The 27,980-nt window shown below is 44.5% G+C and overlaps 1 protein-coding gene across 1 annotated transcript; it reads right to left on the bottom strand.

The window, feature by feature from the left end:
• Window positions 1-1,002: 1,002 nt before the first annotated feature.
• LOC133365411 (non-POU domain-containing octamer-binding protein-like) lies at window positions 1,003-24,798 on the bottom strand. The gene is made up of 8 exons (XM_061587241.1): window positions 24,698-24,798; window positions 13,140-13,248; window positions 10,897-11,093; window positions 10,727-10,811; window positions 2,843-2,921; window positions 2,652-2,694; window positions 2,258-2,358; window positions 1,003-1,331 (listed from the first exon to the last, which is right to left on the bottom strand). Exons 3-8 carry the CDS (start codon window positions 11,033-11,035, stop codon window positions 1,314-1,316), a joined length of 465 nt encoding a protein of 154 aa, XP_061443225.1. The 5' UTR covers window positions 11,036-11,093; window positions 13,140-13,248; window positions 24,698-24,798; the 3' UTR covers window positions 1,003-1,313.
• Window positions 24,799-27,980: the final 3,182 nt, after the last annotated feature.

The raw sequence follows: 27,980 nt of genomic DNA, 5'->3' as shown, positions 1-27,980 counted from the left end.
TGTTTTCAGATTCCTCCTGAACGTTAAAAGTGATGGGAGAGATGTACCTCACTGGGAGGGAGCAATGGAGGGCATTTCACAAAAGAGGAGCCAGCACTGAAAAGGCCCTTTTTGTGTCAGCGCCAACTTGGTTGAATTATGAGGTGCAGGGAAGCCTTGTCTCCCCTCCATCAGTTGCAATAGCCCCATAGCTGCTAGGCTGAGGGTGTGATTTGGGGGAGTCTGGATGTCATAGGAAGCTCAGCTCCTGATTTCCTGACCGAGTCCTTGGAGGAAAGGCTTGCAAGCATTGGGTATATTTAGTCTGGAGAAGAGGCGATTAAGGGGCAAAGGGCAACATTACAACCAAATATGTGAAAGGCTGCCACACAGCCGGCGCAGCAACGTCGAACAGACTTGTCAGACTCTGATAGCCACCTGCATCTATCTGAAGAGAATGCTAGGCTCTTGCTCCAGATGGAAGAACAGCCCTTAAGATTTCTGAAGACCACTATTTAAAAACAAAAAAAACCTTATAATTACATTTCTGATGGCCATTTTTTAAAATGCTAAAACATGCAGAGGCAGGGAAATGGCTCCTTCTGGTGGCAAATGCTGAAATGCTTTGTGAGGATTAAGAAACATGCCAAGGACAACCAGATACGGTGGCACTCCCATTTCTTTTCAAGCATTCCATAGTTTTTCATGATCTATCAGTGGGGCTCATTCCCAGATAAATGTGCATAGGACAGGGCCTTCACCTCCTTGCATATGTTTACACTATAACTCTTTTATTAATACTTTGTTGTTCCTACACATCCCAGAGGCTCAAAGTGACATATGGCAGTTTCTTCGAAACCATCAGTCTATTCAGTTTTTTTATCTGTCCTGTCTCGGGAAGCTCAGGGTGGCTAACAATATTTGATAGTCACGAAACATTTACCTTGCTCCAAATAACCTTTTGGAGCAAATAGCTATTCCAAACATGGTCAAATGTATTCCTCAAGAACCAGTACAGAGCACTTCATTATTTATTTATTTATTTATTTATTTATTATTTCATTTATGTCCCGCCCTTCCTCCCAGCAGGAGTCTAGGGCGGCAAACAAAAATGCTAAAAACACCTTAAACATCATAAAAAGGACCTTAAAATGCATTCAAAACAAAACAGCTTTAAAAACAAACAAAAAAGCTTTAAAGATATCTTTTGTAAAGGGTTGAAAACATATTGTTTAAAAAATATATATGTTAAACAGCATTTCTAACATTGTTGCTGCGTGGCTGAGAATTGGTGAGGGGCTCCACGGTCAGCACTTGTCTTGAAGTGGAAGGTCTCACTCCTTGTCCTCGGGCTGAAAAAGATATGACCCATCATCATCATTTCATTTGCATACGGCCTTTCCACCAAGAAAACTGAGTTCAAAACGGCTTACAACAAAGGGAACAAAAAACCAACAAGTGCAAGAACCATTTCATAGCAGCAACAACATTAATCAGTACATTTCATTTGGGGCTTTTAGCCAGAGGATATAAAAACTGGACCTTTGGAGCCATTTTTGGGTTCTGGGTTCTGGTTATCCAGTTCCACTAGGAAACCATTTGCTGGACCACGTGGGCAGGCCCTGGCTCCCCAGATCCACTCTGCTGAGTGTCACTCGGCCTGAAGTCACTTGCTCAATCGCTTGGCCAGCCCGAACCCAGCAGTGTGACTCCCTTGCTTTCTTTCTGCTATCTCTGCACCCCGCCTGCTGAAGCAGAGGTCCTCGCTTGCTGCCGCTGCTTTGAAAAGCCCTTTCAGGGCTCCACTGCCTTCCCTGCTTTGCCCTGGAACTTGGCTAGCTGAAGAACTGAAGCCTCCACTTCTGCTCCCTCTGCCAATATTGGCATGTGTGCGACTGTGTTAGGAGCAACCTTCTGGCCCTCCCTGTCCAGCTGCACAGGACTGAGGCCTAGTCTGCGAAGGGAGTCCAGAGAGGGAAAGAGCGGGCGAGGGTGCCTTCCTCAGTCGTACTGAACTCAGACCGCTCCTCCATCTCTTTTTATGCCTTGCGCACTTGCTCCTTCGTGTGCGTGAAGGCTGAGTGCGTGTGTGTGTGTGCGTGTGATACTTTAGTTATGGTGACTGAGTATATTTCCACTGAACTTCCCCCACGGATGTTAATAGATATGAATAATTTGTAAAGAGAGGCGTGAGAACTCTACACCCTTATCTAACAAAGGGGTTCGCCAAAAGAAAAAAACAAATCATATCAAGCCCAATTCTCTTGGTTGACCTTACCATTTCCATGGCTCTCTCAGGCGTTGTTGTCCCGGGACCAGGTGTAGGTGGTGGCCCTGCTGGGACGCTGGGGGCTCCCAACGTCCCTCGGTCGTCCCTGCCTATTGCACATGAAAGGAAAAGCAAGTCAATGGAAGCTCAACAAGCAAATAGCAGAAGCCTCCGAGTGGACAGTCAAAAGCAGGGTCTCTTTCAAAGCATGTGCCCGGCCCCTGCAGCCCTGACTTCTTTTGTGATCCAGCTGTGGCTCCCGCACTGCACATATTCCTGCTAGTGAGAAGCACCCCAGGCCACCCCAGGCCGAATTAATAAGTTGCAGCCTCTACACAGAGAAGCAAAGAAAGAAAGCACACCCGAGCCCAAAACAGTTATAGATAAAAAAATGGCAGCTTACCTGCCATGCCCATCTGCCCCATTCGCATATGGAGACGGTCCCTCTGAAACAGACAGACAAACCGGCCTCAGACTACACCCCTTAAACCTCCGTCAGATACAGTATGCAAAAGAAGCTTCTTCATGCCGCTGCTCAGGCCAGTTAGCAACTGTATTAATTGACCCACCCTCCCTGCAAAAGTAGGTCCCTACCGCACCAGAGAAGTCCCTCATGGCTCTCTCATGTTGTCTTGTCATCATTCCCTCATGGCGCCTGCGTTCGAGCTCTTGCCTGAAAGGGAAGCATCCAGAAGAGGCAGCTGTGCTTATGCCCAGTGCTGCCTCTGGCAGGACCTGCTCTCTATGGAGCACTCCCAAAGGAGTCCACAGCTTACAGGCCAAGATTCAGGCCGAGAAAGACCAAGGAAACGGTGGGACTGCTGCTCAATGAGGAGGGCAAAATGTTGACAGATAACGAGGAAAAGGCAGAACTGCTCAACGCCTATTTTGCCTCCGTTTTCTCCCAAAAAGGGAACAGGGTGCAACCTTGCATCGGTAGCAATCTCAGTAAGGGGTCGGGATTGCAGTTCGAGATTGATAAGGAGATAGTCAGGAAATGCCTAGTTAACCTAAATGAGTTCAAATCTCCAGGGCCTGATGAACTGCATCCCAGAGTATTGAAGGAACTTGAGGATGTACTCTCGGAACCTCTTGCCATCATCTTTGAGAAATCCTGGAGAACGGGAGAGGTGCCGGAGGATTGAAGACGGGCAAACGTCATCCCACTCTTTAAAAAGGGTAAAAAAGAAGATCCGGGGAATTACAGGCCGGTCAGTCTGACTTCAATACCGGGAAAGATATTAGAACGGATAATAAAAGAGTCCATTGGCAACTATCTAGATGACAATGCTGTGATTAGTAGGAGCCAGCATGGGTTTGTCAAGAAAAAATCCTGTCAAACTAATCTCATCTCTTTTTTTGACCGGGTCACTAGCCTAGTAGATTGTGGAAATGCTGTAGATGTCATCTATCTAGATTTCAGCAAGGCGTTTGACAAAGTCCCCCATGACCTTTTGATTAGCAAACTGGTCAAATGCGGACTAGATGGAAATACTGTCAGGTGGATTCACAACTGGTTGGAAAACCGTACTCAAAGAGTGGTTGTCGGTGGCTCTGCTTTGGACTGGAAGGAGGTCTCGAGTGGAGTGCCACAGGGTTCTGTCCTGGGGCCGATACTCTTCAACATTTTTATCAATTACTTAGATGATGGGGTGGAGGGAAGCCTTATGAAATTTGTGGATGATACGAAACTGGGAGGAATTGTCGGTGTGTGCGTATAGAGATCATACAAGTAGGAAATTCTAGAGACGCATAGATCAGTAAATGAGCCAGGCAAGTTTCTTGTAAGAGTCTTTACTGACAAAATTACTAAACACAGTTCTCTGACTCCAAACTACTTTCCCCCCACACCAGAGCTTCTTCAAGTTCCTTCTTATCTACTTGCCTACCAGCTGCTGACCTTGGCAAACCTGGCGCTCTGTTCTGCTCTGCTTAACCCGTTTATTGCAGGTTTCCTTCTCTCACTAAAAATCCCTGTCTGTGAGTCTCATAGCTTGCTTTACTGAACAACAGCCCCCACCTGAGACTCACAGATTACAAAACTACATATTCATTGTTACATTTATACAATCTTAACTTTTCATTTCAATACACATCAGTACATGTTTCCTTACAGTATCTATTTACATTTCCATTTCAGTTTTTGTTTCTTTATTCATACAAGTTTTACAGAGTTTTGTTCACTTTATTTGATAACACTCATTTATATTTCATTCTTCAATACAGTATTTCCACATGAGATCCATTGTTTCTTTGTCTATTGGACCTTCTTTTTCCCATTCTACAGGATATTCATCTGTCTCATCATTCTTTTGTGTAACATTAAATGTGAATCTAGGAGGTGGTTTTCCTTTCGTTTTTCTTTCTGACCGTCTAACAGTATCTATTTCCATTTCTTCATCACTCTCAATTTTACTTGGTCCTGCACCTGTGTCTGCACTAGTACCTGGCACCTCTTTATCTTGCATTGCCATGTCTTCATTCCTCAGTCTTTTCACAGTACGTTTGCCACTGTGAATTAAGTCAGTCAATGCGGTTCTTAATGGTATTTGATGCCCAAAAGGAACATCTGCTGCTTCCTGCTTGCTTGCACTATCGTATTACTGTTTGACTGTCTTTCCAAGGTTTATCTATTACCTTTATGCTTCTACTTAACACTAATTGTTGTTTCTCAGGCAACCAAATTCTATAATATGAATTCTGAAATCCCAAAATACGACCTGCCTGAACTCTTGAAGCTAATTTACCATGCCCTTTCTGCTTTGACACATGCACCCAGCATTTTGCTCCAAAACGCTCTATGTGTTTCACCCTGGGCTTTCTTCCAGTCAATTTCTCATATGGAGACATGCCTATTATTCTGTGCACAAGGCGGTTCTGAATGTAAGTAGTGTACAGAATACATTCACCCCAATAGGTGTTATTCATATCTGCATCAGCCAGCATGGCTCTCATTGAATCCTGCAGTGACCGGTTCCTCCTCTCTGCAGGGAGAGTTTTGTGGAGGATGGGCTGAAGGGAGCAGTGAGACTTTGTATTATTCCCTTCTTTTCCAAATATGTTTTAAATGAATTACTGGTAAATTCCCCACCTTGATCTGATTTGATATTTTTGATAACAACCCCATATTGTGTCTCTGTCTTCTGTATAAATGCCTTTAATTTCTCTTCTGCTTCACTTTTCTTTTTCAATAAGAATACATGTGTGAATCTGGAAAAATCATCTACAATCACTAAATAAAATCTTGCCCCACCTTTTGAACACTGGAAAGGTCCAGCCAAATCCACATGTATGAGCTGATAGGGTTTAGTGGTAGTACTTTCACAGCTCTTCTTTACAGGAGTCACAGTCATTTTTGTTTTATAGCATACCTCACATTCATCCACATGCTCACAATGTGTTAGTTCCAAATCTTGACTATGCTTTGGAGTATTTTTCACCTTCTCAAAATGTGCGTGCCCTAATTTTCTGTGCCATTCATGTATACAGTTTTCGTGTTTGTTTTTATTTACTCCTATCCAGGCACACGTGGGTTTATCAAGCTTGCTCTCTACCATAAACATTTGGTTCTGTAATTTCCCTTGCATACAGATTTCACCATCTTTTCTCACAAAACATCTATTCCCTTCAAATGTAATTTTACATCCTATTTGAGCTAGTTTTCGTACTGATAGAATGTTATATTTTAAACCAGAAACTAATAACACATCTGTCAATATAGTTCCCAAGTTACTTAACTTGAGCGGGCCTCTTGCAATCGCGTCCTGAGTCGATCCGTCAGCCAGATAAATCTTCTCCTGCACTGGCTTTGATGTGTAAAATAAACTAGAGTCTGTGATCAGGCAATTAGACGCCCCGCTGTCTAACAGCCATTTAGAGTTAATTAGTTTATTGTCCTCCTTAGTAATAAAGTTCACGCTTGTTCTCTGACGTCCAAAGTCCCTGTTATTTCTCTTCTTACTTAAACAATGTCTCTGTATATGTCCTCTTTATTCTCTTGCCTGTTTCTTTGATATTGATGTTGTTGTACAGCCTCAGTCTCTTTTAATTCAGTCTTCTTACTCTCTTGTCTCCTATTCCATTCTTGTTGAAGTTTTTGTTCTACAAAGTCCAAATTTAAATTTCCGTCTGGTAAAGTTTCTAAGCTCGAGACCATTACATCCCATTTTCGATCAAATGAGGATAACAGTATATAGACCATCTGAATGTCACTATGATGCACTCCTCTTTCTTGAAGTTCAGCAAATAATCTACGAAATTCAGCCAGATGCTCTGTCATAGTCACTTCATCTGTAAAACGCATCTGATAAAGTTTCCGTGCTAAACACAGCCGGCTCCCTGCGGTTTGCTGCACATGAACAGCCCTTAGCTTCTCCCACATTTGATTAGCTGTCGGCTCATTACTCACCAGCAACAGTTGAGAATCAGACAGCCCCAGAGTAATAAAAGCCTTCGCTTTCTCATCTTTCTTCGTCCACGCTGCTGAAGGAGCTGCCGGAGGGGTTTTTTCTACGACATCATTCAAATCTTCTTTAATCAGAACTGCTCTCATTCTCCATTTCCAGCTGGAGTAGTTTACAGCATTCAGTCTCTCCATCGGCATCCCGGATGACAGGTTTACAGCCATGTTGTCCACTCTTACTTGCCTCTTTCTTGCACTTTCTTTTCTCTGCAACAACGTCACGTAAACGACTCTTGAACCCCTTACCTTGTATGATAAGCTGGGCCCATAACCCCTGTCGGTGTGTGCGTATAGAGATCATACAAGTAGGAAATTCTAGAGACGCATAGATCAGTAAATGAGCCAGGCCAGGCAAGTTTCTTGTAAGAGTCTTTACTGACAAAATTACTAAACACAGTTCTCTCACTCCAAACTACTTTCCCCCCACACCAGAGCTTCTTCAAGTTCCTTCTTATCTACTTGCCTACCAGCTGCTGACCTTGGCAAAACTGGCGCTCTGTTCTGCTCTGCTTAACCCGTTTATTGCAGGTTTCCTTCTCTCACTAAAAATCCCTGTCTGTGAGTCTCATAGCTTGCTTTACTGAACAACAGGAATAGCTAATACAATGGAAGACAGGAATAAAATCCAAAGGGACCTGGATAGACTAGAAAATTGGGCTGAAATTAATAAAATGACATTCAATATAGACAAATGCAGGATTCTGCATTTAGGCCACAAAAACAAAATGCATGGGTACAGGATGGGAAATACCCAGCTTAGCAGTAGTGCATGTGAGAATTGTGTGAGACCTTGGAATTGTAGTGGATTGCGACTTCCGGGAAGGGTTGCTTTGCCTGTGTTGCCTCTGAGTCGAGCTCTCATCTCAGAAGAAGCTTTTTCAGTCAAAACGTTCTTTTTGACTGGTAAAGATTTTCTCCCGGACAGGGAGAAACGAAGAGATTAACCACAAAGCCTGTTTTTGTGGGGAGGACTGGATTTCATTTATTTATGAGAGAAGGTTCAAACTGCAATGCTGGACGGACTTTCATCAAGCTCTAGCTGATTACAGCGACACGTTTATCTTTTCTTCAAAGAAAAACGGACTCTAACAGGCAGATAAGCATCCTTCTTTCTATTTTCTTTTTTCACTTGGTTTAAATTGTTGCAGCAAAAAAGAGATTTGTCAATGAATCAGCTGTGAAGAACTTCTGGGTGAGTTATGGCTTTTCTCTTTCACTCATAAAATTAAGGAGGAAAGAAATCGAAAGAGCTTATATTTGTTTTTATTGCAAAAAGCTGTCCTGGAGGTGCATTCTAAAGATACCAACGGAAGAGGGATTTCTATTTCGAGGAGGGGGAAAAAAATTATTATTTTTTTGAGTCTATTTCATTTTGACGAATCTGCTTGTTCATGACGCCACTAATTGTTTTGATGTTGGGAACTAAGTTCGTTTTGTATTCCTGAATAAGGCAGGCTGTATTTTCTACACTGATGTCAGCAAGCCTGTAATATTAACCCAATTGTGGCTGAAATAATTTTTGTTTCTGTGGTTTTAAGAATGACAACCAGGAAAGTGATTGAGACCATGGAAGAAATTATGTTTCAGAAAATAATGGGTGAGATTGAGATAACGAAACAAACCCTGAGACAGGGTAGACAGGAGATGAAAATTGAATTTAACAAAATGACGCAGGAGCTTAAAGAAATAGTGGATTCTGTGAGAGAGGTGTTTGATGAGATTAGAGATGAGAAAAGAAAAATTAAAGGGAAGCTACAAGCCCTGGAGATTGGAACAAATGTGAAATTGGAAAAAGATTTGGAGTTTATGGATGTTAGAAATAAAGTTTACTGTTTGGAATTCAACGTTGTCTCTGAAGAAATTAATGAAGATTTTGGTGGTAAAGTTATCAATGTCTTGGATAATTTTCTCGACTGGAATGATGTGATGGAGCTTGACATAGAAAAAATCTATGGAGTTGGCTACAGATATGTGACAGTGGAGAAACTCTTAAGAGATGAGCCAGTGCATTTTGTAAAAAAGAAGAACAGAGATATGACTTTGCAGCAATATTTCAGCAACATATTCAGAATTCTTGACTGGAATGATGTGATGGAGCTTGACATAGAAAAAATTTATGGAATTAACTACAAATATGTGACAATGGAAAAACTTTTAAGAGATGAGCCAGTGCATTTTGTAAAAAAGAAGAGCAGAGATGTGACTTTACAACAATATTTCAGCAACATATTCAGAATTGATGGCAAGGACATATTTGTGATGGGGGAAATTCCCATCAGACTCTTGTTATATGACTATGGCTATGACAGCAAGATCATCATGGGATACTGATAATGGATGAATGGATACTGAAACCACTGGATTTAACAGGACTATTGAAGATGGAAGATGGAATTAATATTGATAATGGAAGAATGGTTATGGAAATTATTGGACCTAACAGATTTGACGAGATGGATTAATCAATATGTTTATTTGGACTATGGCTATGACAACAAGATTATTATGGGATACTGATAATGGAAGAATGGCTACTGAAATTACTGGACTTAACAGGATTATTGAAGATGGAAGATGGAATTAATATTGATAATGGAAGAATGGCTATTGAAATTATTGGGCCTAACAGATTTGAATCAGATGGATTAAGCGACATGTTTATTTGGAGAAAAATTGAAAGATATATCTCTCAAGGAATTGAAACCTCTCTTTGACTTTTTGTGGAAAGAATAAAGTAATGTTTATGAGATTTGATGATTAATTAAGATATCTACTGGAGGAAAGTGATTTTATAATATAATTTTAGAGACAGGATTGTTATATATTGTAGACCTATAACTGATCTGCGACAAATCGGAAGTCAACATTTTATTTTATTGTTTGTTTTTGTTTTGTTTTGTTTTTTGTCTTTGAAAATTTGAATAAAAATTAATGATTAAAAAAAAGGAATTGTAGTGGATTGCAAGTTGAACATGACCCAGCAGTGTGATGCTGCAGCAAAAAAGGCAAACGTGGTTTTGGGATGCATAAACAGAGCTATAGTTTCCAGGTCGAGGGAAGTAATAGTCCCACTATATTCTGCATTAGTCAGGCCTCATCTGGAATACTGCGTTCAGTTCTGGGCACTTCATTTTAAGAAAGATATAGACAAGTTAGAGCGGGTTCAGAAGAGGGCGACAAGGATGATAGCCGGTATGGAGAACAAGTCTTATGAGGAAAGGTTGAAGGAACTTGGCATGTTCAGTCTGGTGAAGAGAAGGCTGAGGGGTGACATGATTGCACTCTTTACTATGGAACAGTCTCCCTGAGGAAGTACGCCTGGCGCCGACTCTGCTTTCCTTCCGGCGCCAGGTCAAAACCTTCCTATTCTCTGAAGCATTTTAAGTTACATTGATCTAATTTTAAAAATGTTTATTGTATTGTTGATTGTATTTTAATATTATTTTGTTATTCATTGTATTTTTATACTATTTTATGTTCACCGCCCAGAGAGCTATCGCTAGTCGGGCGGTATATAAATTTAATAAATAAATAAATAAATAAATAAATTTAAGTACCTGAAGGGCTGTCACACAGAGGAGGGTAGAGATTTGTTCACTGCTGCCGCAGAGGGTAGGACTAGGTCTAATGGTTTTAAGTTGCAGGAGCGTAGATTCAGATTGGACATTAGAAGGAACTTCTTGACAGTAAGGGCAGTTCGGCAATGGAACCGACTGCCTAGGGAGGTGGTGGGATCCCCTTCGCTGGATGTCTTCAAGCAGAGGCTGGATAGCTATCTGCGGGAGATGCTCTAGCTGTGGATTTCCTGCTGTGAGCAGGGGGTTGGACTCAATGGCCTACAAGGCCCCTTCCAACTCTATGATTCTATGATTCACAAGGCAGGGAGTGTGGCACAGAGCTCCAGAACACCAGTGAGTGCTCTCAGCCTTGCCCCTACCCAGACCCTGCTGATCACCAGCCCAGGCCAAGGCGCTTGTGTTTAGAGCCAGGAGTGGCTGCATACATTCCCTGCTCACCTGACTGCCCGCAGTTGACGATTCTGCACCCGCTGGTTATCCAGCTCCTCCATGGTCCTCAGGTCTTCCTCGAGCCTCATTAATTCTGGAAAAATATCCACAAAGGTTTGAGTGCCGGCGCTACCGGCTCTGTGCAAGCTGTCAATGATCATCAGCACCCTGGTTCTCACCTTCCCGCATGCGCATGAGCTTGTGCTCTCTACAAGCTGCCTTCATTTCCATCTCCAGCTTCTCTCGGGCTTTTTTGAGGTTGTTCTCTACTTGTTCTCGCTGATGCTTATCCGTCTCAGTCTGGGCCTTCCAACGCATTACGTACTCGTACCCAAAGGAATCTGGCCGTGCCAAATGGGGAGGTTGCTCATGCTCCCTGTAGTAGCGAAGCAGAAAAATCCAGTCAGTCAGGGGAAGGCAACCAGAGTTAGTGAGAGTCAGCAGAGTGAGGTTAAGGCAGCAAGCAGGGCATGGGGGCAACAGTCCTCCTCCTCCGCTGTTCCTCAGAAACTGGCATTCAAGAGGAACGCTGGCACTGAGTATGGAAATAGAAAGCTTATTAGGGCCAGTGGCCACTGACAGACCTCCCCTCCCCTCCTGCAAGGGTTTGTCCAGTCCCCCTTTAAAGCCACCCGAGTCAGTGGCTGTCACCACATCGTAGGAGTTGATTGTGGATGCTCAAGATCTAATGCAGGTGGCCAGGCATTGTGCCACTGAGCAAGATGCAGCTTCCATTGAGGCAGCGTTCAGAATGGTGAATGCAGGGGGTGTGTATGACTGGATGAGGATTGTGATTAAGGCTCTTTTGCGTGGGATGAATGTGTTAGAGGCATATGTGATGGAGAGCCAAGGTGTAGGGGAAAGCCCAGAGGTTTATGCGGATCAGAAGAAATTCCTTGCGTGCTTATCAGACCACGTGAGACTATGAGAAGATGAGTATAATGACAGATACTTTCTGGAAGCAGCACACATGGGATTAAATGCACAAACTAAGTTAGCAATAGAGAGAATGGATCTCGAAGGAGTTACTTGGCTATTTCGCAAGTCTCTGAGCTCCTTCAACTGGACTGTGAAAGACCAACCCAAATTGTGTTTGTATTTTGACAAATTTGTAGGAGAGTACAATATCTCAGAGACGAGGTCAGGTCTCCTGCTCCTCTGGTGCATTCACTACAGCTGCCCAATTTCCCTGCTTTTTGAAGTTTGATAGAGATATCTGTTACCTATAGGAACGTTCTTAAACCACGAGTTTTTTGCTTATTAGTGAATTTCTCTGCTTTTTAATCCGGGAGGTAAGAAATGGGATCCTGTCCAGGTTTGCTGAGAATGGATCGATCATTTGCATGCTTATTTTCAGTGGTATTTACTCCCCTGCATCATGCTTAGGATAGGTAAAGCTGACCAGGGAGGGGGGACAGAGGGAGGGCTGGAGTGGGCAGGGGAGGAGGAAGAAGGAAGAGGGAGGAGAGGAGGAAGAAGGAAGAGGGAGGAGAGGAGGAAGGGAGAGTAGAGGGGAAGGAGGGGAAAGGCACGTCTGTTCATTTGCATGCTTTTTGAGTTCAGTGGGATTTACTCCCATGCAATCATGGCTAGGATAGGCAGAGCTTGGAAAAGTTACTTTTTTGAACTACAACTCCCATCAGCCCTAGGCAACATGGCCACTGGATTAGGCTGATGGGAGCTGTAGTTCAAAAAAGTAACTTTTCCAAGCTCTGGACCGTAAAACTGACCATGCTGGAGGGGGAGAAGGAGGGGAGAGTACAGGGAAAAATGAAGGGGGGAGAGGGGAGCAGAAGGAGGGGGAGGGGAGGGGTGAAAGAAGGGGGAGGGGGCAAAGCAGAGGTGATGGGAGGAAGGAGGAGGGCAGGGCAGGTTTGACTACACACTCCCAAAACCTTCCCAGGCCTGTGACCTTGATGGACCAGTCTCTGCTGATAAAGCCTTGTTAATTAGCTTCAGCTATGAAACGAAACCCCAAAGTGGCTGCTCTCACAGAGGCCCCATTTTAGACAAGATGAAACCTCACAGTTCTTTTAGATTCATTGAGAGCCACTTTAAATTCAGTCTTTCTTGATGGACCACTTGAAAATGGCCAAGGGCCTTGGCAGACCCCTTCATGATTTTTTTCTGCCTGTTGCAGCAACTGTGATGCGCCATGCCAGGCGATGGATGGTTTGCAATTCCAGAGAATTTAAACTATACAACACAAGAGATAAAAACAGTAATAAAAACACCCCCAAACATACTCATGGGGGGGGGGGCTCCTTTGGGATATTAAGGACATCAATGACTTTCCCGGCTGCCATCAAGCAAACCTCTTAGCAATTTCACCTGCCCACAACCATCCCCCCAAAAGGAGAGGAACCCCTCCCCCACCCTCCAGAAAAGGGGGCTGGGCATCCAGCTGTGCGTGCACCCTCACCTGCTCCATCTCTGTCACTACTGGTTTCCCTTTTGAATGGAGCGCTCAGCTGAATGCAACTCCTTTCTGTTGCACCTGCGCAATATGGTCTGCTCGCTGCTTCCTCTCCCTGGAATCAGTTAAGAACAAATGGAAGTAACATCACCAACATCAATACATCCATCTCAATTGACATATACAGATTGACATTTGCCATCCAAGTGTAACCAAAAGAAATTGGTGTTTGTAACTGACCGTAAGGACTCATAAAATCCATGTTTGTTGTCCTGCTGTTAATGCCCATATTTCATATTTACCTTTGCTTACAGAGTGGCTTTGCCTCTGAAAGTCAGCCTAAGTTTGCATCTGTACAGATCAACTATAATATACATTAGCATATGAAATATTATGCAAATTTGTGCCAGAGACCTATCCCTCTACCATGAGTCTTTCAAGAACCTAGCAATATCCCTGTATACAATTAAACAATTTTAAACACATCAGGCTGTCTGAAATTAGAACTAGCCCTATTCAGAGCTGAGAAAAAGGAAACCAAATGAAACTAAGAGGGTTAAGAGGAAAAGTATGAAAGAACAATGTGTAATTTAATAAATTAAATATACACACTGAACTTGTCAAGGATTATCAATATCTTGGCACAATCATTAACCAAAATGGAGACAATAGTCAAGAAATCAGAAGAAGGCTAGGACTGGGGAGGGCAGCTGTGAGAGAACTAGAGAAGGTCCTCAAATGCAAAGATGTATCACTGAACACTAAAGTCAGGATCATTCAGACCATGGTATTCCCAATCTCTATGTATGGATGTGGAAGTTGGACAGTGAAAAAAGCAGATAAGAGAAAAATCAACTCATTTGAAATGTGGTGCTGGAGGAGAGCTTTGCGCATACCATGGACTGCAAAAAAGACAAAGAATTGGGTGTTAGAACAAATCAAACCAGAACTATCACTAGAAGCTAAAATGACGAAACTGAGGTTATCATACTTTGGACACATCATGAGAAGACATGATTCGTTAGAAAAGACAATCATGCTGGGAAAAACAGAAGGGAGTAGAAAAAGAGGAAGGCCAAGCAAGAGATGGATTGATTCCATCAAGGAAGCCACAGACCTGAACTTACAGGATCTGAACAGGGTGGTTCACGACAGATGCTCTTGGAGGTCTCTGATTCATAGGGTCGCCATAAGTCGTAGTCGACTTGAAGGCACATAACGAGAACAACACACTGAACCAAAATGTACATACTGATAATGTACTCCCTAATGATATAAAGATAAGGTACATATATGTATACATGTTCTGGCTCTTCTATAACCCTTCTCCATAGGGTCATTGGCCTGCTCAACACAATCTATGTGTCGAGCCTCCGCTCTCTCTCAACAAGCAGGGAGGGGGAAGGCATGAATTGCAGGCGCCTCCACGGCCAGAAGGTGCAGAAGGTCCAGCTGTTGTTGTGTCTTTTCCAGCCTGGGAGGAAAGGAGTGGGTTAGATGCTCCGCCAATGCCCACGGGTGAACCCTCCCCCTTTCAGGATAGTGCTCAGCCTCCAAACGCCCTGCAGGAGCCGTTAGGGGAGGATTCCGAAAGAGCAGTGACTCCTCCTTTGCCAAGCAGTGAAGGAGCCGTAACCCCCCCCTTTGTCCACCCATAATTTAGAGATGTCTGAGGCTTCCCTGCCTTCTACTTCCCTGTCTGTTGATAAGGACCCTGTTTTGTCAGACGAGCCCTTGGAAGTTTGCCCCCCTTCACCTCACTCTCCAGGTGGGAAAAGCGTACTGGTCAGAGGGTGGGGGTACGAAGGAGTGAGAGATTGCGCTCCAAAACTTCCCCTATATAAGTCTGCTGAGTTGGGAGGGGGGTGTTGCGACAACTCTCTTTTACGTTGCAGAGCAGGTCTAAAGTGTTGTTAGGGAATTATAGTGAGTTATTGTAGGAACTCTATGAAGCGCACTGCTTTTGATGTATCCATTACTCTAATAAAACAAGATTTACTTGCACCAACGTCTCAGCCTCTTCGGTCCGACTCTGGACGGGACACTATGGATGATGTCCAGGGCTGGCGCCGATGGGTGGCTGGGTTGGGCCCTAGCCAAGGGCCCCTGAGGGATCTCTCTTTAGGGTGGGGTGGTGAAGCTCCCTCTCGGCAGTCTGTGGCAGCATCGGGTGGCTGTTGATCTCAAAGCAGGAGCTCCCATGGGCCACCACAGACCCACCCCACCCATTCAGGTGGTGCGGGGCTTAAATAAGTCCGCCTGCCCCCCTTACCTGTTGCATTAGTGTGAACGCCCCAGGTGTTGTGTGCGCAAGTCTACCATCATCCAAGATGGCAATGGGGGCATCTGTAAGAGATTGATGCCTCTGCCTCCATATTGCGTGATAGCAGGCACACATGCATATGCGCTAACACAACAGGTAGGCAGGGCTGGCTGGCTTGTTTAAGCCCCGCACTGCCTGTATTGGGCTGGGGTGTTTGGCCTTACATAGGAAGGTGCCATAAATTGAGTCAGACCATTGGTCCATCTAATTCAGTACTGTCTACACTGACTGGCAGCAGCGGCTCTCCGGGATTTCAGTCTGAGGTCTCTCCCAGTACTACTTGGAGATGCCAGCTGGGATTGGACCCGGAACCTTCTGCATGCAAAGCCGTTGCTCTGCCATTGAACTTCAGCCTTTCTGGAAGTGTAAGGGGGTAAAAAACTACCTCTGTCCAAGGGCCAAGCTACTTGCAGGTAAGGGTTTTAGCCATGGGTTACAAGCATGGATGCCTAATGTTGCTATATAGATTTGGTAAGAAAAACAACTTGATTTCAATATACTTACACCCTGCCATCAGATATTTATTTTAGAAAATAAAGCAATACTTTTTATTGGAATAAATCTTTCTTTTTGTAAGGAGCGCACAATGGCACAACAGCCCAGTCTCAGCTGCTTGTAAAAATGTTGGCTACAGATGTTCTCTCTCTTTTAGCTACTAATGATAGTTCGGTGTATTGTCTAATGCGGGGTGGGGAGCCTTTGCTCCTCCAGATGTTGCTGAGCTGCAAGTCCCATCAGCCTAGCCACCATGGCCAATGGCTAGAGATGATGGGAGATGCTCTAGCAGAATAGCGAGAGGGGTGGAAATAGCCCACATACAGAAGCCACTAAAACATTTAAGTCTGCAATCAGCAGTACAGGCTGCTCAGAAGTAGGTCAAACTAAGTTCAACGGGCTAAATTCCAAGGAAGGGTGCATAAGATTGCAGCCTGATTGTATACATACCTGAAATGCAGCCATTTTTCTGTTTGGCCTGCTGAAGACTTCAACATAACCCCAACACCTGCACAGTGCTGCACCCGCAACAGATAAACCCAATAAAATTGTCTCAATGGACTTGTTTTTTCCATACTGCACACCCGTTGACCCACAATCCAGCATTGCTCGTCTCCTCCTCCTACCTGAACACCCATTCTCTATACTTTTCACTCTATCCCATCAACAGATGTGCAGATTAATTTACTGTGCAAGCCTCTGCATGTCAACTCAGAAGAAAGCCCCTTTGCGTTCAATGAGGTTTATTCCCAGGGAAGTGCCCATTGAGAATAGTGGATTTCTGAATAAAGATGCATAGGATTGCACAATAAGACAGCAATCCTGTACAGTTACTTGGGAATAGGCCATGCTGAACACATCAGGCCCCACTTACAAGTCAACACTAGCTGCATGGTCTTCATTTTATGCATATTTACTCTTTAGGGCCCTTCCAGACTGGTGCATTTTTACAGGTGTAATATATAACTGATACATTAATGGTGGACTATACAGCCACGAGAGTGGCTGTATGCTATAGGTAGCATGGATTTTTCACATTCCGCAATGTTAAATTGAAAATAACCCCCCGCATGCCATTCTGATGCTCCCTATAAACTGATTTCAAAACAAAGCCATGCAAACCTTACAGTCCTGAAATCAGAAACGCTTGCTTAACAACCCTATCAATGTTCATGGCTATACACAAAACAGAGAGAACTGAGAGTTCAAAGTCTAAAAAGAGAGAAAGAAAAACCAGAGCCCTTTTGGACTTTTTTCTGTCAGAGTTCTCGTAATCTGTTGAAATTCATTAAAAAACAGCCATGTTCACAGAGTACCTGTAATCTTAATATGACCTTGCCCCCTACTCTGACCTTCATCTTCTGCAGTTTAAAAGTTAAAAAAATGCCTGGCTGATTTTTAAGTAATTTAAGAAATTTTGCATTGAACTGAATGACAGTGTCAGGCATACTCAGTAAGATGCAACTCTGTGTTCTAAAAGCCAGACTCACATCTATCTGCTGGGCTTGCCTCATCAGGGGGCCACACCCACACCAGACTTTGATTTCCCTTGAGACAGTCATGGCTTCCCCCAAGGAATCCTGGGAAGTGTAGTTTGTGAAGGGTACTGAGGGGAGACCCCTATTCCACTGACAGAGTTCCTGTGGTCAGACTGGTTTAACAGTCAGCCACTCGTGATTGAAGGTCTGTGAGGGGAACAGGGTGTCTCCTAGCAACTCTCAGCACCCTTCACTAAGTAGACTTCCCAGAATTTTGTGAGAGAAGCCATGACTGTCCAAAGTGAAATAAAGGTCTGGTGCGGATGTGGCCAGGGGCAGCTTTGGTTTAAATTTGGGTGGGAGGCTACATGTGCCTGCTGTAGAATAAAAAGGTGGGGGAAACGCTGAAAAGCAATGATACTGTTCACAATGTTTTCCTTTTGGAAAGGAAAGAGGCTTCCCCTCTGCCCAGTGCCTACCCACCCAATCTCCTCCTCCCCTCCCTGCCCCTCCCCCGGGTCAGTGTTGGACTATGACCTGGGAGACCAGGGTTCAAATCCCCAAATAGCCGTTAAACTGACTGGGTGACCTTGGGCCAGTCACTCCCTGTCAGCCTCAGAGGAAGGCAATGGTAAACCCCCCTCTGAATACTGCTTACCATGAAAACCCTATTCGTAGGGTTGCCATAAGTCAGGATTGACTTGAAGGCAGACCATTTCCATTTTCAAACATGTTTGCACAGAAATAAATCCCACTGAACACAAAAAGTATGCAAATGATCAAACCCACCTTCCCTTCTCCTCCCTCCTATCCCCTCCCTCTTGCCCCTTCCCCTTCCTATGCCCCTCCCCCTCCCCTTCCAATCCCCTCCTTCCCCTTCCCCCTGCCCCCATGCCCAGTTTTAGCTATCCTAACCATGATTGCATAGGAGTAAATCCCATTGAACTCAATAAGCATACAAATTATCAGACTTGCCTTTCCCCGCCTTTCCCCTCCTTCCCCTCTCCTTGCCCTTCCTCTTCCCCTCCCCCTTCCTCCTTCTTCCTCCCCTGCCCACTCCAGTCTATACTCCCTCCCTCCCCCCCATCAGTTTCACCTATCCTAAGCATGATTGCAGGGGAGTGACTGGCCCAAGGTCACCCAGTGAGCTTCATGGCTATGTGGGGATTCGAACCCTGGTCTCCCATCCCCTGCGGTCAGTTTCACCTATCCTAAGGATGGCACATGTTACCAAATTCTTCCAAGCATGCAAATGATCGATCCTGTCCTCCTCCTCCTCTCCCCCTTCTGCCTGCTCCCCTCCCCCTCCTGCCCTCTGGCCTTCCTCCCCTCCCCATCCCCTGTGGTCAGTTTCACCTATCCTAAGCATGATTGCAGGGGAGCAAATCTCCCTGAACACAACAAGTATGCAAATGATCAATCCATTCTCAGCAAACTTGCACTGGATTTCTTATCTCCTGGATTAAAAAAGAGAGAAATTCACTAATAGGCAAAAACCCTTGCGGTTTAAGAACGTACCTATAGCCCACAGCTATTTCTATCAAACTTTAAAAAGCAGGGAAATTGGGCAGCTATAGTGAATGCACCAGGGGAGCAGGAGACCTGACCTCGTCTCTGAGATATTGTACTGCCCTACAAAGTTGTCAAAACGCAAACACCATTTGGGTTGGTCTTTCACAGTCCAATCCACTTGCTGTGTAGCTTACAAGAATTTGGTAACATGTGTCTAGTTTAGATGGCATCTAATAGAAAACAGTATCCCTGATGTGTGGAACTATGATTTGCGGTGCCCCAAATCATATTTTGGGATGGGCATCCAAGTTCCTTATAATCTTTCCTATACATTTTGGCTATTCTTCTGCTACATAAATTAATGTTGTTGGTGTTGTTTAGATTTATCCCTGCCGTTAACTAAAACGTTCCTGGGTGGATCACAAAAGTTTAAAAATGCATAATTAAATACAGTTAAAAACACTCTAAAATCAGAAATGATCAATGACCTTGTCTGTGCCATGACTGAACAAAAAGCTCTGACCTGGGTTGGAACCAATGCCATCTTGCAGAGGACCCTGTCCTGTATGAATATGTGTATGATTTATGGTATTTCGAAGAAAGTCTTGGGGTGGGCAACACCAGATCCTGTTTTCCCGTACCTTATCTAATTATTATGATGTGTATAGTTGCTCAGAGCCACTCCTTCTGCCCACAAGAAACTCTGGGCCAGTCAGGAAGCCATGAATTCTGGTTGATCCCAGTTCCTTCCCGCCTTCCCAGTTCTTCTTCTTTCTTGAGAAGGGAGCTCACATCTTTCCTTTGTTTCTCCCTCTCAACCAGCATGAGGGCTAGCACTTTGCAGGGAAGGTAGAATCTTAGCAAAGATTCAAACACACACAGGTAAGCTCGCTCAGTACTCTCCGTTCCACAACGCAACTCTCTGCAGGGCCCTACAGCGTTAAACTTCCATTCAGGACTAGGTGGACTGATGAAATGTAGGAAATCTGTTTCTGGCAAGGAGTGGGGAAAGGTTTCCCAAAGAGAGCACCAGGTGCAGAGAGATGGCAAGTATGAAGAGCGGCAGTAGTGCTGTCCCGCTGGGCTGCAAGAGGAGAAGAGCTGTGGGCATTGCACAGAGAAAGTGCGTGAGAATTGTTGCACAGAGCAAGAGATGCGGTTGTGAAACGCTGGCTGGCTACTAATAAAGAGCCCGGGAGGGGGAGGGAGAGAGAAGGTGACTCTGGTGGCCGCCGCAGAGAAACAGTAACAAACATCTGACTAGGTGGTGTGGCTTTTTTGCAGCTGATTATACAGCCACGAGAGTGGCTGTATACTATAGTCAGCATAGATTTTTCACATTCTGCAATGTTATATGGAAAATATCCCTCCATGCCATTCTGAGGCTTCCCATAACCTCATTTCAAAACAAAACCTTACAAAACTTATAGTTCTGAACTCAGAAACGCTTGCTTAACAACCCTGACAATTTTCATGGTGATGCACAAAACAGTCAGAGAGAATCGAGAGTTCAAAGTCTAAAAAGAGAAAAAAACTCAGAGGCCTTTTGGACTTTTTTCTCTGAGAGTTATAATCTGTTGTCATTCATTAAAAATCAGCCAATTTAACAGAGTACCTGTAATCCTAATACTGACGTTGCCCCATACTTTGACCTTCATCTGCTGCAGTTTAAAAGTTTAAAAAATGCCTGGCTGATTTTTAATTAATTTAATAAATTTTGGCTGGGACCCAATCATAGCGCGGAGCATGCTCAGTAAGGACCAACTGTCAGAGTTCTAAAAGCCTCACAGCTGCTGGGCTTGGCTAATCAGAGGGCCACACCCACACCAGACTTGATTTCACTTGAGACTGTCATGGCTTCCCTCAAAGAATCCTGGGAAGTGTAGTTTGTGAAGGGTGCTGAGAGGAGACTGCTATTCCCCTGAGAGAATGGTTCAACAGTCAGCCACTCTGACTGAAGGTCTGTGAGAGAAACAGGGCGTCTCCTAGCAACTCTCAGCACCCTTCACTAACTACACTTCCCAGGATTCTTTGAGAGAAGCCAGGATTGGCTTTGAGCCACGGCTTTGAGAGAAGCCATGATAAATTCTTTTAAATTGTTTTTAAATTTGTATATTTGTTTTTAATTATTGTAAACCGCCCAGAGAGCTTTGGCTACGGGGCATTATATAAATACACTAAATAAATAGATAAATAAATAATGATTGTCCAAAGTGTAATAGCGGCCTGGTGTGGATGTGGCCAGGGACAGCTTTGGTTTAAATTTGGGTGGGAGGTAGGGTTGCCAGGTTCAGGGCCTGAGACTGATCCTGTATCTTTAGGAGAAGAGAAAGTCAGCCAAGTGCTGGTGTTCTTGCAACACTGTAATGGGAAAAACCACAAGGTAGAATTGTTGCTTCCCCCTGCCCAACTGTGAAAGATACAGAAGACGTCTTGGTTGGCAGGCCCAGCCTGATCAGTTTTACCTATCCTAATCATGATTGCATAGGAGTATATCCGATTCAACTCAATAATCATACAAATGATCAGACCTGCCTTTTCCCTCCTTCCCCTTTCCTCTGCCTTTCTCCTCCCCTCTTCCTTCTTCCGCCTCCCCTGCCCACTCCAGCCCTCCGTCCCTCCCTCCCAGTCAGTTTCACGTATCCTAAGCATGATTGCACGGGAGTAAATCCTACTGAACTCAATAAACATGCAAACGACCACAACTGTCCTTCTTCTCCCCTCCCCCTCCTGCCTGCTCCCATCCCAGTCCTCCCCTCTGCCTTTCCACACCTCCCTCCTCCCCCTCCTCCCTTTACCATCCCCTGTGGTCAGTTTCACCTATCCTAAGCATGATTGCCTGGTGTGTGTGTGTAAATCCCATTTAACTCAATAAGCATACAAACGATCAATCCATTCTCAGCAAACTTGCACAGGATCCCATTTCTTACCACCCGGATTAAAAAACAGGGAAATTCACCAATAGGCAAAAAACCTTGTGGTTTAAGAATGTACCTATAGCCCACAGATATTTCTACCAAACTTTAAAAAGCAGGGAAATTGGGCAGCTATAGTGAATGCACCAGGGGAGCAGGAGACCTGAACTCCTCTCTGAGATATTGTACTGCCCTACACAGTTGTCAAAATGCAAACACCATTTGGGTTGGTCTTTCACAGTCCAATCCACTTGCTGTGTAGCTTGGAAGAATTTGGTAACATGTGCCTCTGAGCATATGGTGAGTGGTGGCAACACCTGTAATCAGCCCAAAGAATAGAAAGAAGATATGTCCTGTCCTGATCTTGTTTTAGCCGGGAGGAAGCAACATTATTAAGACAGTTGATATAGTTCAGATGGTCACTTTAAATATGTCTGATTTACTTTGCAATTTTAGTGAAGTTTTCTATAGGAAATCATTTTCTTTTGCTTTTGTTTCTATGAATATGTGAAGTACAGCAACACTTTGCAAAATTTATACTAAAAAACCTCCAAACATAATTGTGGAATAATGGCACTGACTTCTGCAAAATAGTCTCCAGTGGACCTCAGAAGTGTCTCAATTTGCACAAGATAAAACAGTGGGAGGTGAAATACATTCTAGCAAAATTCTAGGTGTGCTCTATGTTTTTAATTGATCGTGAACACCTTGCCTTAAATAAAGTGGTTTAAACATAAGCAGGCTGAAAACATGCATCCTCTTTTTTCCAACAACTAGAGTCATTGCTAAAGTAGCAGCATATTGTAATCAGTCTGATTTTACATTAAACTGCAGTTTCAGGCCCAACTGTTAATGCACCCAAAATAGAAATAGACCATAACCTCCAGTTTGAAACAAAAAAGGCTATCTTCACCATCATATGACATTGACCAATAAAAAGGCTTTGAAATTAATAAAAATAAAGATGACACAGATTTCTAGGATGAATAATGAGGGAAATAAAATTTTCTAGTTTAGATTCTCTGTAGAAACATTAGTAACACAGGAAAGAAGCAAAGTGAGAAGAACACCAACAAACATACAAAAATATAATTCTCCATCTTTGGAGATGGCAGGTGTTGCCACCACTCACAATATGCTCAGAGGCACGTGTTACCAAATGCTTCCAAGCTACACAGCAAGTGGACTGGACTGTGAAAGACTAACCCAAATGGTGTTTGCATTTTGACAACTTTGTAGGGCAGTACACTATCTCAGAGAGGAGTTCAGGTCTCCTGCCCCCCTGGTGCATGCACTATAGCTGCCCAATTTCCCTGCTTTTTAAAGTTTGGTAGAAATATCTGTGGGCTATAGGTACATTCTTAAACAGCCTATTAGTGAATATAAACAAGGGGGTGTGTGCGCGGGCGGCACATTCTTTCACAGCTGCAGTTCAATTTAAATGAGTGCGGAGGAGACGGGGAACCGTTTTATCCGTGTTGGAGCGCATCCGAAAGCGGCCCCTCCTGCTCAGCAGCGGCAGGCATGCAATACACCCCCTTATCGCCTGCACCCGGGGAGGGCAGACTGCCGCCCGGCACGCCACTTCAGTCCGCCCCGGGTGCACGCAATAAGGGGGTGCAATAAGGCGAGGAAGATGTCTCCCGGAGCACATCACTTAGTCTTGCCAAGCCATGTGACCTGGGAACCCAGGAATGATATGGGCCGGAGTTACGCGGCAGCAGAGCGGGCGGAGGAGTCAGAGAGAGAGATTTCTTGTTCCTCTTTGCCAAGGAAGCTGAAAGCCCCGCCTCATCCAAGGTCTCCCTCAAAGGCAGACACGCTCAGGTACTTCAAGGTGTCTTGAAAAAGTCCCTGCTGTTGGCGACTGGGGAACTTGCTTTTCATACATTTCAACAAATGGGGGGGGGGGGCGCAGAATAGCTACGGGAAAGTAAAACGCCTAAAGCATGTCAACACTTTGACAACCCGATCCTGTGTATGTTTATTCAGAAGTAAAATGCAACGTGTGTGGTCCAACGGTATCTTACTCCCAAGTAACGTGCATGGGCTTGGAGCATCCGCTGTTTTTTACTCAGAAATAAGTACTACTGAATGCAATAGGACTTACTCCTTAGGAACTATGCAAAGAATGGAAGCCTTAGCCTTGTGTCTTTACTATAGTTGGAGGTCTTTTGTTTGGCTTTTGTAGACAAGTTAACCCCCTCCCCTAAACTGTAAGGAAAGCATCTACCTGACTGGCAAACATTCTCATCTGGGGAAAATTCATTTTTCCTCTACTGGTTGCACTCAGACAATCTGCTTCCTACAGTTTGGAGATTAGCCAAGTGTTGTCTTTCACCCAGGCATTTTAGTATGTGTTTAAAAAAATGTTTTAATCTCTGAAATTTTTAATGTAATGCTTTTAAATTGTCTAAATGTGTGTTTTTAATTGTATTGAAGTTTTAATTGTTGTAAACCGCCCAGAGAGCTTCGGCTATGGGGCGGTATATAAATTTAATAAAATAAATAAATAAAATAATAATAGTTGTTACCATTTTTCTGCTATTTGAGAGGGAAAAATGGATTCATCACACTTTGGTGGGTAACTCAATATTGATGGAAGTATAATTGTTAACAGTTAAAACAAAAGTGGTGAATAAGGAAGGTGCTGTTTCAGAACAAAATAGGTACCTTTCTATCCTAGCTAGAACTTTCTGGCTATGACTCTGAAAGAGAAACTGATCTCACTATTTTGAAAATCTTCTTTTGGACATTTCTCCAAAAATTGGCAGTGCAAGTCCTTAATAACTCCCAAATACAATTCTCCCAAATACAAGTCAATGATAAATAGGCACTTACCTCAATGTAAACCAGCAGAGTTTTCTGCTCATACAGCCCCAGGAACAGGCCGGAGAGAATTATTCAGCCAGCGACTTCTTTGAGGTGAGAGCAGATCCTCCCTGAAGTTTCCCAGCCTTGAAGGCCTTCACTGATAAGGCCTTTGATTAGCCACAGCTGGGCAGTAAGCGCCAATCAACAGCGTGCATTTCAGCTATGAATGCATAAAAAAAAGGGGGTTGGGAGATTGGTATTGCTTGTGAAATATTTATTTATAATTTATTTATTACAATTATATCCCACCTTTTCTCCATGCAGCTCAACCTGGCAAACAAACATGGTTCTTCCCTCCCAATTTTATCCTCACAACAACCTTGTGAGGTTGGTTAGGCAGAGAGGCAGTATATGGCCCAAAGTCACCCAGTGGGTTTCATGGCCGCTCTAACCACTACACCACACTGGCTGTTATACCCCTAAGGAGGCAACCAGCATTCTTTTCACTTGAATTCCCTGTGAGCAGCCTGCATGTTCAGCATTCCGCTGCTAGGCAAGCTGTGAAGCTCAAAGTGGACTAGTTTCCATGCAGTAGACTAGCATTCAGGTGCTCTCAGGACTTCTTGTTTCCCACACTGTGCTGCTGTTGTTACAGAAGTGCCCATAAGACGTTTTGGTTTTGAGAAACAAAGGCCCTCTCATGCAGCACTGTTCTTATTTTACCTGCCTTTCACCTTGAGGTCCTAGGGTGGGTTAAATGTACTGCCTTCAAGGCAATTCCGACTTATGGTGACCCTATGAACAGGGTTCACAACAGTTTAAAACACATAATTTGAAACAGAATTGCAGCTCTGGGAGTGCAAACTAGTTCCCAGGATACTTTGGGGAAAGCCACGCCTGTTAAAGTGGTATAAATGCGCTATTGTTGGCGTGGTGATAACTTCACTATCACCCCTTGACGACCTTTGGGTTTCCAGACGTTGCCAGACTACAACTCCCATCAGCCCCAGCCAGTGTGGCCCATGGTCAGGAATGATGGGAACCGTAGTCCACCACGATCTGGAGACCCAAAGGTTGGGAATGGCTACATGGGGTGGATGTTGTGGCTTTAGTCTAAACACTCATGTTGCGTAAACGCTATCCTTTGAAGCGCATCACTCCCCCCCCAAAAAAGAATCCTGGGAACTGTCATTTACCACTCAAGAGAGGTACAGGTCTCAGCATCCTGAACAAACTACCGCTCCAGTATTCTTTCTCATCTCCTCTTAACACAGGGATGGGGAACCGGTGACCCTCCAGATGTTGTTCGACTCCAAGTGCCATCAGCCCTAGCCAGCACGCCCAGTGGTCTAGGATGATGGCCAGCAACATCCGGAGGGCTACAGGACCCCCATCCCAGGCTTAAGAGACCCCACTTTTTTCTCAGTGAACGCTGATGACCAGTGGGTGCCTCGGCCTCCCCCCGCGTTTCAGCTGCGGGGAGAGATGGAAAAAGAGGTTTTCTCTATCTTTACAGCCTGGCTCTGTTCCCAGAGGGGAAAAGTTGGGATTCCCCTGCTTATTGGTCAGGGGGTGTGAGTCACCCCCATGAAGAATGCAAAAATCCATCTGGATTGGACCGGTCCGGTGAGTACGTGCCCGGAGGAAATTGAGGGGGCAGAGAGAAAGGAAAATATGTTTGCTTTCACACACTCTTGAAATCCCCCCCCCTCCGTCCGTCTTTGGAATGATGTGTCAGCTCCAAAACCGATTTTTCCAGGGGCAAAATTCCGCCTCAGAACACAGAAAGTATTCTTTTTAACAAAAAATAATCATCATAAAAATGCTTCCGAGCATGTGCAGAGTGCCCCGTCGTTCACATGGAGCACACGCTTGAGATTCAGAAGAGAGGGCCTACTGGGCAGAAGGGAGGCTTTTCCAGATGGGCTTCAGCCCCACAGCCTCTCATCTAAGCCCCCGAAGGCATGTTCTTCCTAACGCATAGGCGTTTTCGGGCAAAACAGAAGGGTTTCTGTCACGCACTTGAAAGCCCGGGCGAAGGGAATCCTCTCCGAGGCGCGCAAAACAGAAAGTCATCAGGCCATGTAAGGGCATTAACGTCACCGCTCTGTGACTCCTCGGAATGTACCAAGTGCAGTTGTGTCGAGGGGAGGCAGCTTCTCACCAGACCTTTAGCTGACCTAAGACTCTTATTTTATTTTAGTATTTTATCACTAACATTCTTTAGAATTGCCGATGCATGGTGAGAATAAAAAGCAGTCCGACTTTTAGTCAGTTTCATTATTGTTTTTAAATTCTGTGCAGACAATGCACCCCCCTTATTGCCTGCACCCAGGGCGGACCGCCTTTGGTAAGCTACCGCCTTTTTATACCTCTGCTAGTGCTTCATCCTCTCACAGATTCCTGCCTGGTCCGCCTGGAGGTGTGACCTTCAGCAGTTCAGCCCAACGTAACACTGAGGTCCAGCGGCAATGTTGAGTGAGAGAGAGAGATTTCTTGTTCCTCTTTGCCAAGGAAGCTGAAAGCCCCGCCTCATCCAAGGTCTCCCTCAAAGGCAGACACGCTCAGGTGCTTCAAGTTGTCTTGAAAAAGTCCCTGCTGTTGGCAACTGGGGAACTTGCTTTTCATACATTTCAACAAGTTGGGGGGGGTGTCCGCGCAGAATAGCTGCGGGAAAGTAAAATGCCTAAAGCATGTCAACACTTTGACAACCCGATCCTGTGTATGTTTATTCAGAAGTAAAATCCAACGTGTGCGGTCCAACATTAGCTTACTCCCAAGTAACGTGCATGGGCTTGGAACTGTCCATACTATTGCGCTGTGTGTAGTTGTGTTGCTTAATTTCATTTAAAAGCACCACCACAGCAGCAGAGAGTAACAGCAGATGTTGAAAGTGAGTGCGCCAGCGTGTGCGTGCGTTTGCCTAAGAAAGCAGGCTTTTACCTGCATCAGCATCACTGAGACTGGAGACTTAGTAAAATAAGAAAAGCTACCTTATTTATCGAAATACATAGTAGATAGAAAGGCATACCTAGTTCTAACTAATTAGCTAAGTTGCAGGCATAACGCCCAGGTGCGGGAGTTAGCCCCATGCGTGGAGAGAGAGCAGAGACAAAGGGATGACTCCTCTCTCCTGGACAGCCGGAGGAGAAAATAATGGAAAGGGCGGAAGGAGGAAGGGCAGGGAAGCTTCCCTAAAGTCGTCACAGTCTAGCGAGAAGGAAGCCAGTCAGAGCATCACAGGTAAAAGGTAAACAAAGCCTATCCACCTGGAGGACCCTAGCTCTATCTTCCCTCTGGAGCTTAAACA

The sequence above is a fragment of the Rhineura floridana genome, chromosome 10 (genome assembly GCF_030035675.1).
Source record: "Rhineura floridana isolate rRhiFlo1 chromosome 10, rRhiFlo1.hap2, whole genome shotgun sequence".
Classification (NCBI taxonomy): Eukaryota; Metazoa; Chordata; class Lepidosauria; order Squamata; family Rhineuridae; genus Rhineura; species Rhineura floridana.
This window is presented reverse-complemented; position numbering and strand designations above follow the sequence as displayed.

Excerpts from the sequence above, each read along its gene's own strand:
- LOC133365411 (XM_061587241.1), bottom strand. The coding sequence starts at position 11,035 with ATGCGTTGGAAGGCCCAGACTGAGACGGATAAGCATCAGCGAGAACAA. Across the intron at positions 2,922-10,726 it reads CGTCAACTGCGGGCAGTCAG|GCAAGAGCTCGAACGCAGGC; the intron begins GTGAGCAGGGAA and ends CTTCCCTTTCAG. Across the intron at positions 2,695-2,842 it reads TGAGGGACTTCTCTGGTGCG|AGGGACCGTCTCCATATGCG; the intron begins GTAGGGACCTAC and ends TGTCTGTTTCAG.